The following is a 12,728-nucleotide window of genomic DNA, read 5'->3' on the forward strand; positions in this document are numbered from 1 at the left end:
AAGCGCCAAGCTAGATAGTGGCCGGGAGGGAGGCCATGAGGTGGATAAGTGTTGTTTTAAGGGAACTGTGGCTTCAAGATTCATTAGTCTGGAGTATTCCTCAGTAAAGAGCACCCCGTACCACAGGAGAAAACAGAATATCACAACACAATACTCTCTTCCCAGTGTAAGATGGGTGGGAGAAAATGCCAAGTTTCTAAGCTACAACGAGCCTCAAGTATTGAACCCTGAATAATGGTGAGATTGAACATGTGCATGACCCCTCTTCCTTTGGGTAAGTAATCTTACTGCATAAACAACAACAGCAATCACTACTGGATTGTTAGCATTGCTATCTGCCATAGGACCAATGTTTGCTTTTCTGTCAATTGTTCATTCTGCCTTGATTGGATGGACATGCTCTAGGATGGCTAGACATTAGTATGGAGAGACTACTATGTACGAAGTAGTCCTGCCTCATTCATTGCATAACGAAGATAGCAATTCAACGAATATAATACAATATCATAAATATAATACAGGCCCCTAACTTCCTGTCACCATCCACCACCACTCCCCAACAACCCACCCAGGCTGCTCATGCCTCTCACCACAACCCTTAGCAACCATTCCATGCGACCTCGTCACAATATAAACCTTCTCCAACCACTCCAGCATAACCTGCACCTCCCACGCCCCAACAGTAGGACGCATCATACTCGCCACACCCGCCGCGCTAATACCTGGCCTTGTCGCAATACAGCCCACCACAGCACCTGCAACAAGATCCCAGAGTAATTTGAAGAAGTTACCGTGGATGTCGAGCCAGACAGGTAATTTGGGAATCTTGTCAGAGCGGGTTATGGGAAGGGTTGGTGGAGGTGCCGAGGAGATTTGGGGTTCGATTGGGTTTCCGAAAAGGTAGTTATCTTTGGCGGGGGTTATTTTTATATTGAAGCGCATTTTTTGCTTGTCGATTAGGCGGGTTAAGTAGCCGCCGTCTGTAAGGCCGAATTTCTCTCGTGGTGGGTCACGCGGTTTGAGGATGATTTTGCGGTGCGCGGCAAGGTTTATCAGGGCTAGTATGTCGCCGTCGTCGGCGGTATAATCTACCTCGGAACTCCCTTGTTCACGGAACGCAGAGTCAAGAATGGTAGACTTGAACTCCGCAGCTCTCCGCAACTGACTGTTTTCAATAGCCCGCCGTCGTAACGTAGTCACAAACACCTCTGTGATATCGTAGTTCCGGCCCGGTGTGACGCGTCCACCGTTACCCATCATGATCACGCGCTCTGTCATGAGTGCCTGGACGGCGTTTTGGATGACTGGCTCCCCGAAACGTTCGAGTGACTTGCGGGCTTCTGCGGCGTTGTATGATTCCTGAGGGGTGACGATGTTAGCGCGGATCCATGTCTTGGCGACTTCAAGACGGTCGAGTTCTGATTTGCGCTGGTTCGAAGTTGTTGGGTGTTTGTGTTTGAGTTTAGGGCGTAGAGGTTCGGCGAAGGGAACTCCGGCGATAAGGGTACGTTTGCGATTCAGGGTTACCGTGTTGATGCCGTGGTAGACTTCGTCGAGGGACGGAGGTGGTTCCTCGCGGAGTTCGAAGACGCCGTCGAATTGGGCCTTGGTTGCAGGGAGGTTGGGCAGTTTCTCTGTCAATGGGATGTCCAGCTGTGCCTGTGCCCAATCTACTACTCCCGCCCAGTCATACCCGTCCAAATTCTCGTAGTCGATCTGCGGGACCTTATCGTTGGCATACGCCTCGATGAACCGCTCTTGGAAGTCGCTCTGCATCTTGGCGACCTGTAATCTGTTTCTGCTGAGAATAGATTTCCCCCGCTCGTGTATGAACTGTCCCTCGTGTTTTGGGAAACATTTAGTTACAAGCGGCCAGTCGACGTTCTTCGCTTCCAATCCACCTGCCAGCACCCGGACAGCTACGATTGACGCGATCATCCTTTGCACGAACTCCGGGGGAAGCGTGTGTACTATACGGTTACGGCGGATGGGCTGCTTGGCGGACGCCTTGTGGGAGCCCAGTGTAGATAGGTCGTTCAGTTTCTCCAGGCGACGTTCCGGCGGGGCTCGAGTTGTCTGTCTTGTAGGCTGTTTTGTAGGCGGTTTCGTAGGCGGTTTCGTAGGCGGTTTCGTAGGCGGTTTTGTAACCTGTCCCATAGCCTGTCTCGTAGCCACGGACTCGCGCTCATGTGGTACCGTCCGTTCTGCTCGTCGGTCAGCATCAAATCGGATGTTGCGCCTGATCGGTTTATTATCGAAGGAGCCTGGGATAGTTTGGTTGATGTACTCGAGACGATCACGCTTCTCATTAAAGAAGTCCTCATTCTCGAGCTCCCATCTGAGAAGTTCGTCGTTTTCTTTGAAGAATTGGTCTGTCGGGTCTGCGATTTCTGCTGTCTCCATGACATGCGGCTCTCTTTGAGCAAGTAGTGCATCGAGTGTGTCTGGTGGGTCATACATCCGTCTTCCGCGACGAGGTGCAGCACCTGCATACGTCCCGAATGTTCCCGTGGCTGCATTGAACACCTGTTTTGAATTCATGAACATAGTATAATGAATATGCGGGAGAGGTGGCTTCTTTCGCAGCACCGGCCGGCGAGCTGCAACGCCAGAATCAGTCCCGAATGTTCCACTGGCTGCATAGAATGTCTGCGTGGCGTTCATGAATATAGCATAAGGCGGCAAGCACGAGACAGCAGTCCGAAGTCTCTTTATTTCACCGGCTCTCCTCAAAATACCTTCACCAACGACCACGCTACCAGGTCTAGCGATTGCGGTCATGCTGTTTGGACCATGTCCGGGACGACGAATTGTCATCAACCGGCCAGCCCTGGGCTCGTTGGTTTCAACAAATTCGTTCTCGAAAATTTCCCAGAACTGTTTTTGGATCTTTCTTTCCTTCGCCAAGACGTAACTTGGCTTTTGCTGCAATTGCACCGTTAAACCAGTCTCAACCGGGATCTGGGTGATTGGTCTATGTTCGCGTTTGATCAACCCGTTGCTGCCCTTGATTATATCCGGATGAATTTCACTATTTGGGGGAAAGTAAAACCGCGTTCCTGCTGAAAGCATTTTCTGCTGCATGTCCCTGACCGTGAGGTGACCTGGCGGGAGTTCAGGCTTTGTAATAATGCTCTTCGTGATCATTACGCCCTTATCATCACGGCCACTGAAGGTTAGTTGACGAAGCTTGCCCGCATCAACCAAATGCTTGACTGAGGTCCGGAGAGTGCGCATATCAGGCTTTTCTCTGTACTTTGTCTTCATCCATGCAGTTGCGAATGGATACCAGAGTTCACTACCCATTGGGTAGGCCCCTCCAGCCTTGTCGACGATTTCTGAGAGGATCTTCTTTCGCAGGATTGCCACTGAGCCGCCTGTATCCGTGCGGCCTTTTTTGTTCCGCTTTTTGCGAGCGGGTTCCGCGGTATTATTAGCAGCATCATGTGGTTGGTCAACAATCGAAGGTTCATCATGGTCAGCGACCATAGCGCCTTCCAGTTGTGCTTCATTTGCCAAAGCCTGTCGTTCTTCCGGGCCTCTCTCGTCACCAGACGGTGGTTTTAATTGACTCGAGGGTTTAGATGTTTCTGGTATCCGAGCAGTAGCAACTTTCCCATTTTGCACAAGTTCGGTTTCATGTCGTAGTTTCTTTGGGGGTCTTCTATTGGCCTCGCTTTCAACAGATTGGCTCGGTTCTTGCACTTCCACGGCACCTCGTTCATGTTCGGCAGGGGATGGTAAGCGTTTGCGTTTGGTTAGATGTTCAGCTGTATCGATATCATGATTGCTAGGGGCAGGTTTGTTCTCCGGCGTAGACACCGGGGCATCTTGCATGTCCGTATTTTCCATGTGGTTCTTGCGTCTATATTTTGGTGGCCGTCCTCTCCGTGTTGCAGTTACAGGGGATGTCTCACCATCCACAGGCTGGCCTTCCTGGAAGGCTCTCTTGACTCCTCTCGAAGCAATAGTAGGAGTGGAAGAGTCTTCAATTGCAGGTTGGTTGGTAACCGGAGTAGCAATAGGAATCTCCATGGTGCGTTGTCGAGGAGGAGTTTCGGGAACTGCATTTTCTCCGTTTTCTTCCACAGCCACAGACTCAGTCTCAGCCTCTTCCATAAACCAGGGAAGCGTCATCAGCTCTTGCGACTTGAAAACAACAAGTTGACTAGTTCTTGGGCGTCCTCGAGCTTTACCAACCGGCCTTCGTCGACCGCGTGGTGTGGCATACACCCCAGGGTTTGGGCGCTCCATGAGAAGAATATTATACTCGGTCCAAGTCTCGTCCATACCCAAAGCTTCGAGCTTTTCTTTCTCAGACATGCCCTTGAAGCGGTCTGCTTTGGTTCTTGATCTCTTTGGACGTTTGGGCTGGACGACCTCTATCTCTGCATTTTTGTTATCAGCTCTGACTATATCCATATTGACGTCCTCCTGGATCTCTTGCTTTGGTTCCTTTTTGGGCCGTCCACGGGGAGCATTGGGCCGGCTATCTCTCTCTGGAGGCATGTTCGCCGGTCGTTTCTGGGTTCCAATCTGAAATGCATAGCTGCCATCTTCCAATTGCACAGCAACGGGGTCGCTAAACGAACGATTATAATCCTCCGGTTTGCCAATGGCCATGCATTCCAGGAGGCTAGCGTTGCCTTTTTTGAGTAGTTGCTTTGAAGCACCCGTCAAAGGAAACCCGTATTCATCCAGCCGAGGGACCACATCGACGGGCGGTATACGCCCATTCGCATTCTTGGAGGAGTATTCAACAGCCTCCCACGCTGCATCTCCTGCCTCGACAAGGTTTTTGTAGGTCGTCGCGGAGTAGTAGAGATACATGGCTTGGGTCCGGTGAAGAACCGTATCTCTGACGATAGCCAAATGGCGCAGGTGTGCAGGTTGCGATAGTTGCCAACATTCAACAAGACGGCCCAATGCGTTCTCTAGAGGTCTACGGAAGAAGCCCCCGAAACAAATTCGAACAATGCCCTATCGCCTATTAGTTTTGCCTCTCATGAAAGGGAAAAAAAAAAAAAAATAGGATGAAAGTCGGGCTTACATAATTGTTGATGCCATTTGCCCCTGCTGCGTCAATAACGTTGAAGATCATATGGTGTAGATTGCGATCCGGTGTCCAAATGGGCAGGACCCGGCCAGATTCCTCAACATTGTCTTCCCGTTTGATCATGCCAAGCGTGCCTTCGTTGGCTGAATTTCTTCCTGTTTCCTCTTCCAAATCATCGTCTGGCTCGTCCGCATCCTCTTCTTTTTGCCCCATCAGGTTCCGGCTAAAAAGGTGGAACAATTCAAGGTCTTTTCCTGAGGGTTCTCGTAGAAGCTTGACGCATGGATATGAGTTGTTCATCGTGTCTTTGTATTGTGACATGGCCTTGACCCGTTTCAAGACGCCAATACGCTCAAACTTGCGCAGTGCACGGGAAAGCACTTTCCAGCGCCAGCGATCAGAGAAACCCAGAATCTTCTTTAGATCCTCGCGAGCAATTATCCCGTGCTGTTTGAGTATTTCGAAAAGTCTATCAGTAAAGGCATCGAAGTCAATCACGCGATCTGTTGTTTCAGCTCCCCGATTTGTCGGTGCTTCGGCCATGTACTCTGATTTTGAGAATTTTGGCAAAATACACAAACTTGTCCGTATAGACTTGAACTGGAAGGGCCGCTTCTGAATGTACCCTTTGGTCTGCAACCTATCTGTCCGCTTCGGTACTGACCGTTTATCCTGGCCACTGAGTCTCACCAATTCTGTCTGAACAACGCCACTGGATTTGCTGGATGCAATTATGGATAGAAGGGCGAACTCCGTAGGTAAGATCTTAGTCTCATCCGGTTCATGGCCGGCAACTGCAAGCCAGGTTCGCTCCTCCGTGACGAAGACCCGATGCGCACCGTCCTTTGTTCCATCCGCATCTGCATCATCAAAGGTGAGATGGTTTCCCTCGCGGTTTTTGCCCACGGAGACCTCTGGATGTCTTGTCAGCCAGGACCAGACTTTGGCCTGGAAGCGACGATCGACAGTATGTGTCTTGTGAGATGCATCCTGCGCTTCTTTGGAATAGAATGCGGTGATGAAATTCAGAATAGCAGGTAGAGAGGCCCCTGGTGTTTGTTAGCCATGGTTATTTCTATCATGTGTAACACAGGTATGGCGAAACATAAAAGTAGAGACTTTGGAGGCCAGTGGATACAGAATATTATTGGACAGGTCCAAAAAATTTACATCCTGCAGGAGGCTTGCAGCATACTAAAAAAAATTAAAAAAATTAAACCTACCTTGGTCACCACAGAGAGCAATCTCTGCCAGTAAGTAGTCAATCAGTTCTTGGAGACTGGGGGCCATATTCTACCCATGGCCATTTATAACCAAATATAAACAAACGAGACGGGTAGGTGTGTTGCTATCTATGTCATGCTCAATGCTGGCGATGGTGGGAAATTGAAAAATTTGCGATGGCGAAAGGCGCGATTCGAACCGACGAGGCTCAGTGACGGAATTGTAGGCCACGTGACTAATATTCTGCCTGTACATTCGGGCATCAGGAAAAGCGGGTCACCTAACTAACTAACCAACTAACACGACCGCGTCGTTGTTGGGACTTTCTTCCTTCTTACACCACCATGCCACCAATTCGCAAGCAAACCGGTCAAAAATCGACCGACCAAGAGGGTAAGGTTTTGCCAGCTATTTAGGCTATCAAGAAGCAAGAAACCAGCTCAATTCGTGACGCAGCGCGTCAATTTCAAGTGCCTCGTACAACACTCCAGCGCCGCCTTACCGGCCTCACATTCCGCTGAGACACGCGCCAATAGCCACAAATTGACTAAAACAGAAGAACAATCGTTTATCCAATGGATATTCTCCCTTGATGACCGTAGAGCAGCACCTCGGCCAACCTCTGTACAAGAAATTGCAAATCTTCTACTTACAGCGCGTGGATCTACCCCAGTCCAAACAGTTGATGAAACATGGGCTGATAACTTTATAAAACGGCACCCGGAGCTTTCAACCCTATTGTCAAGACACTGTAAATACGAGCACGCTAAGTGTGAAGACCCAGTAGTCATTCGTGGGTGATTTGATTGCGTGCAACGTACAATACTTCAATACGGCATCGACCCTGATGATATCTATAACTTTGATGAGATTGGATTTGCAATTGGCATGACTGCTACTGCAAAAGTGGTAACAAGAACAGACTACTATAATCAGCAATCACTTTTACAACCTGGAAATTGTGAATGGGCTACATCAATTGAATGTACAAATGCTTCGGGGTGGACCTTGCCTCCATGTATTATATTCAAAGGCCAGGTCTTTATTGAGTTTGGTTCGAAGGCCTCCCGGGCGATTGGCGCTTCGAACTTAGCCCAAATGGATGGGCTTCTGGTGAAATTGGACTTTGGTGGCTCCAAAAGCACTTTATTCCATCAACAGTTACTCGTACGAAAGAGAAATACCGACTTTTGATCCTCGATGGCCATGGTAGCCATTTGACTCCAAAATTCGATGAAACTTGCAGCCAAAATAATATCATCCCAATTTTTACGCCTGCGCATTCATCCCATCTTTTACAGCCGCTTAATATCAGCTGCTTTGCAGTGTTAAAGCGATCGTATGGTCGGCTTGTTGAAACCAACTTGCGTCTCGGAATCAATCATATCGACAAGTTAGACTTCCTTGAGGCTTATCCACGCGCACGATTTGAAGCTTTCAAACCTGAGACCATCAAAAATAGCTTCGCAGCGGCTGGTTTAGTACCATTTAACCCTGAACGATTGCTTCCGAAGCTAAATATTCGTCTTCATACGCCAACCCCCCCGGTAAGCCGGGGTAGCGAATCAAGCCGCAATTTCACAGCAGAAACCTCTCAAAATGCTTGAGCAACTACATCAGCAAGCTTCGTCAATTAGAACACTATTTAAGAAGCGCTCACAAGGTCCACCAAGCCCAACAGATCATGTCCTTAATCAACTAGTAAAAGGCTGCCAACTCATGATACAAAGCACTACAAGTTTAGCAGAGGAAAGGAACAAATTACGCGCTGCCAATAAGAAGCCGAAGCAAAAGCGTATACGGTATGAAAGACAGATACCTTGCAATGATGACCTCTCAGTTCCAGAGGCCCATGAGCTAATTGACGCCCCAATTGAGGCCCTGATAGCTCCAGCAAACCCCCCCCCCCCGGGCCAAGACGGCCTTCGCCACCTTTGCAGCCGCGTATGAGGGCTTTGCCGAAGTGTGGTTTATGTGGAAATCAGGGACATAGAAGAAATGCATGTCCAAATAGACCTAATTAGCTAGTTTTCTTAACTAAATGGCGTTTTGGTTAGAGTAAATGCATTTAAATACTGAATAAAAGGGGCGGGTGGCCTACCGAATACGTTATACAACGCGACTTCGCTTCTACTCTGCTTTCATTAACCCCCTGACGTTCATCTGATTGCAAGGTACAAATACAACATCTATAGAGTAGACGGCGAGGTTTTATGCACTTAGCCAACGGTAATTACCTGCTTATCACCAGCATTTCTCATACTAAGAGATCCGAGCGTCTTACGAATCTGCTGCTGACCAGACAACCGGACTACTATGTACAGTGACCGTGCCGTGACTATTCTCCCTATACGGAGCAATGACTCGGGTCTCGTCGAATTAACCTCGTGTTGTGCCTGTGTGTAATCACATGCATGATAATTATGCACACGGCTTACTGTACAGCCCACAACCATGCCACGAACGATTACGTTTCCTCTCTGCAGGGCATTCTTGTTTCTACTGCATTGACCACTGATACTCGATATATCTACTATGAACAACTACCGAGTGTCCAAAACAACCGGATCCAGATATGACATCACCGGCTTTACATCAGATTTAAGCCCGATCGGGAAACCGAGCCGCCAAAAGGGGAAGATCATTTGCCTCCCGTCAGCTTCCGGCAAAGGACTCCGTCTCCCTTTCATAACCAGTATCAATTGCGCTCATTCTTGCGTCTCGGGGATTTCTTTCCTGTCATCTTTTGTTCCTGTTCACGCCATGAAGTTCGCCATTTGACCTTTCCTCTCCTCTCCCATCTTCTCGTCCGCCACTACTACACCCAAATAAACAACCGCAAGTCTATCGCCACACTCATGGAAGAAGGAACCGCCTCCTCGATCCCTTCTGAGCCTCCTCCGCTCCCATACTCGTTGCGAGACCGGAAGAAGTCCATCACCATCTTCTGGACGATCTTCATCATTGATACTTTGGGCCAGCCGCTGGCGCTTTACTGGGCGCTGTGGTATGCTACGGATCTGTCGCACAATGTCGGTATGTTTGAAGTCGCCGTTGTTTACTTGCCGGTCCTTATTGCTAACGCTTCCGGTGCCTTTTTCCAGTCTTTTCCATTGTCACTGCGTCATTAGGGGGTGTCTCCGTGTTCGAATATTTTTATCGACTTTACAATTTGTTCCGCAAAAATTCTCGCGCACGGCCACTGAACGCCAGGTCATCATGGGTACGCTCAACCAATTTTCGAAATGCACAGAGCAGGACGCAACGGTTGACACTAGGATTCTCAATCGCAGTTGGATTTCTTCCAGATTAACTTCACCATTGTTTGGTTGATCCTCGCGGTCGAACTCATAGTGTAAGTCTTAAGAATAAAAGTGCAGATCAACAGCTAACGGATCTGCAGTGGGACGGTACCTGAGGAACCATACGGTAAGCTTGCTCTCGGACATCTGCCTGCTTGGCATCATGCTCATATCATGGATAGTCCGTCTCGTTGCTATGGTCCTACCAACCGTCATGTTCTACTTCGGTGGCGTCCACCTTTCCCTCGACGTTCTTCGCGCCTGTGGCTACAAAGCTCCGTTCCGCATTTCTTCCACACCGAAAGGCTCCGTGATGCCAACCGCTTTATATGTTCTTATCGAAGATGTAGTTGCCGTCGACGGAGGTGGTGGCCAAGTATACCGTTACGCCTTGCGAACACGATACCTGTCTAGCCCGTATTTCCGGCGAATGTTGTTTGAGATGAACTGCTTCTGGGGTGGTGGCTCCGTCATCTTTGCAGCTGCCATCACTGCAATCATCTTCACTACACCCAGACCGATTGCTTACACCGTGAGTTTCATTCTCTCCTGTGGACCGCACATGTGCTAATGATGCACAGCTGGGATGGACTCTACCATTTGTATGGGCTGCAGTCTGGACCTGCATCACCATACCATGGGTCCAAAGTGACCTCCGTCGTGAAAAGGAAGCTTGGCGCGAAGGTCGGGTCCAGGGGGGCGTTCCCTTCACCGACGACATCACCGCGCCAACCGCTCGGACTCGCTTCCGCTCTGTCCAAGAAAACTTTTTGCCCTGGGTCCGCGAGAAACAGTCGGACCCGTCGTCACCCTCGGAAGGCGAATCACCCCCCGCTACCCAATGAGTTCTTCAAAACACTTCTCCCTTCTAGACCCTTGACGCCAGCCATGACCTTCTATACCCATGACTTTTCTTTTTTTTTTTTTTAAACTTAATAATAGACACGCTTTATATGGGAAACGCCTAATATTCGACAGTTACACACAGGTACACGAATGGTGGGACTGGATTGTCCAGCCTCAATTGTGAGTTTTTGTTGATGTCTGCTCTTTGATTTATAACTGGAGCAAGTTTTGGATATGTGCAATGTTCAATTTCCATGCAATGTTTTCATGTCACTGTATCTAGATACCCATATTGTGCATAATTCAGATAGCAAGCAAATGAATGTATAACTACAATAAAAGCATGAACAAAGGTATTGGTATTAAAACAGCTGAATTCACTGGATTCACTTTATTTTCCAAGACAGATGACATCTTTCACTGTCATTAATTATGTAAATTTCCCCAGTCATTGCTAATCGACCTTCGTTACTATCCTTCTGGGCCCAGCTCTCCAGCACCAGCGCCTATCCAACTCTTACTCAAGCACAAAGCCATGCTCTTGTTACCACAGCCACGGGTACTAGGAAGTCTTAGCTGGGAGGTGTGAGAGCAAGGAAATTTAATTGAAAATGACAGATGACGGCCTAAGGAATAACAAGACGCCACAAGGGACACAGTGATACCAAGGATAGCGGGGAGACAGAAGACAGCAAGATCGGACAGCAGGAGGGGACAGCCGAGGTGGTGAATTTAGATCCAAGAGACGAGGCCTCGCGCTCGCAAAGTGAGTTGTGCCCTTCGTGCGAATAGTGCACCCACACCCGCACCCACTACTACGATGGCCATGATACTATCCCGGGCCATGTTGTTCCAAAGCCTTCGCGATTGGAAGACGCTTACCGAGAAGAAGTCCATCCCGAACTTGGGTAATCTGAGATTAAAGGTGATGATAGGGTATGTACTGATATTGCCCCTTAGCTCCTGATCAAGACAATACTTGCTGATATAGCGAAACTAGCTCGCAATCCAATTGGACACCAGGCAGATGGTGTCACAGAACATAAGCGCTCGCTAGTTGTACAATTTGTTTGATCACTTTAGTCTGTTTAGAGTAGGACATGGACCCTTCGCATACACTAGATAACCCGTCGCCGGCAGGGCCTGCCTTTTCATTTCTCCTCCTCATGTTAGAATTCCATCAGATAGTCTATCAATAAATCCTTATTGCATGAGACCTTCCACATTCACCGAAACTCCTTGCCACAAGGCCCAAATTCCAAATACAAAAATATCAGCACTTGTTAAGGGCTAAGCCGGCAGCGCTGATAACTAGCTATCATACAAGAGATTTCGTTGAAGAGACGAACGAACTTCCGATCGGACCGCTTTTATATATAAATGTATGTTATGCGGGATAGATACCCAGGTAATTCCTCTGATCATCCCTCCGAATAACATATCGTTTATTCTATAGGCGCAGCCTGTGACAGCACTATATGACCAACCAACACTTAAAAGAATCCCCAGCGCACAAAACCGCAGCTGCTGAATATTATGGATATTTACATCTTCAAAAAAAAAAAAAAAAAAAAAGGGTCTGAAGTCGTTCGTTTTAACCTGCCCTAGTCCCTTTTTTTAGAGGGCCGAGATCAGAACGTGCTTTGAAGATAAGACGACTAGCACACATTTTATACGTAGAGGGACCAGTTTGCTGATAATTGTCACGGAGTACGGGCATCTACCAACAACGCAAGATGTTTGTATACTATGGCCTGTTTGAATATAGGGCAGGAACCCCTTTCGCACACTAGATAGTGCAGCGCTGGCAGGCCCAGCTTCTTTCTTTCCTTCTCCATGTTAGTATTTCGATAGAAATTCTACCAATAAATTTACATTGTTCGAGGCTGTCACAGAAATGAACATAGGTTTCAAGCGTGATAGGGTCCTCAAATGCAATGAGAAAGTTAACGGATCTGAGGTTATTACCAGGTCAATAAATTAGTCAATTCTCTGGCATAACTAATGGAAATCAATAAAGGCTAACCTATGTGTATATCATGGAATCCAGAATGAATAAAATCCAATCCATTCAGCAACAACCTCAGGAAAGCTTTCAGTGCTTCTGGGAATCAGCCGACACTCCCAAGATGTCTCTCCAGCAACTAAGGTGGTTCCCTTAAGGGCCCAAACACCAGGCATATATTCTTTCCAACCGGTCTCCGGATCTGGAAAAAGTCCCCCATGGTACGAACATGTGCCTGACCCTGATTGTCGGATTTCAGTCCAACCTGGGAAAGATGTTGGGATATTCGCAGTTC

At 48.3% G+C, this 12,728-nt stretch overlaps 2 protein-coding genes across 2 annotated transcripts; one reads left to right on the top strand and one right to left on the bottom strand.

The window, feature by feature from the left end:
- Positions 1–376: 376 nt before the first annotated feature.
- Positions 377–6,561, bottom strand: EURHEDRAFT_411056 (putative TFIIIC transcription initiation factor complex subunits Tfc3). Its single transcript, XM_040781511.1, has 3 exons — positions 6,280–6,561; positions 5,051–6,105; positions 377–4,980 (listed from the first exon to the last, which is right to left on the bottom strand). Exons 1-3 carry the CDS (start codon positions 6,344–6,346, stop codon positions 526–528), a joined length of 5,577 nt encoding a protein of 1,858 aa, XP_040640237.1. The 5' UTR covers positions 6,347–6,561; the 3' UTR covers positions 377–525.
- Positions 6,562–8,647: 2,086 nt separating this feature from the next.
- Positions 8,648–10,782, top strand: EURHEDRAFT_411057 (uncharacterized protein). Its single transcript, XM_040781512.1, has 6 exons — positions 8,648–9,316; positions 9,385–9,503; positions 9,574–9,635; positions 9,684–9,709; positions 9,765–10,114; positions 10,164–10,782. Exons 1-6 carry the CDS (start codon positions 9,139–9,141, stop codon positions 10,425–10,427), a joined length of 999 nt encoding a protein of 332 aa, XP_040640238.1. The 5' UTR covers positions 8,648–9,138; the 3' UTR covers positions 10,428–10,782.
- The last annotated feature ends 1,946 nt before the right edge of the window (positions 10,783–12,728 follow it).

Source organism: Aspergillus ruber (genome assembly GCF_000600275.1).
Source record: "Aspergillus ruber CBS 135680 unplaced genomic scaffold scaffold00008, whole genome shotgun sequence".
Lineage (NCBI taxonomy): Eukaryota > Fungi > Ascomycota > Eurotiomycetes > Eurotiales > Aspergillaceae > Aspergillus > Aspergillus ruber.

Coding starts and splice junctions, on each gene's coding strand:
- EURHEDRAFT_411056 (XM_040781511.1), bottom strand. CDS start 6,346: ATGGCCCCCAGTCTCCAAGAACTGATTGACTACTTACTGGCAGAGATT. Junction 6,106..6,279: donor TGCTCTCTGTGGTGACCAAG/GTAGGTTTAATT, acceptor AACAAACACCAG/GGGCCTCTCTACCTGCTATT. Junction 4,981..5,050: donor CAAATGGCATCAACAATTAT/GTAAGCCCGACT, acceptor AATAGGCGATAG/GGCATTGTTCGAATTTGTTT.
- EURHEDRAFT_411057 (XM_040781512.1), top strand. CDS start 9,139: ATGGAAGAAGGAACCGCCTCCTCGATCCCTTCTGAGCCTCCTCCGCTC. Junction 9,317..9,384: donor GGATCTGTCGCACAATGTCG/GTATGTTTGAAG, acceptor GCCTTTTTCCAG/TCTTTTCCATTGTCACTGCG. Junction 10,115..10,163: donor CCAGACCGATTGCTTACACC/GTGAGTTTCATT, acceptor AATGATGCACAG/CTGGGATGGACTCTACCATT.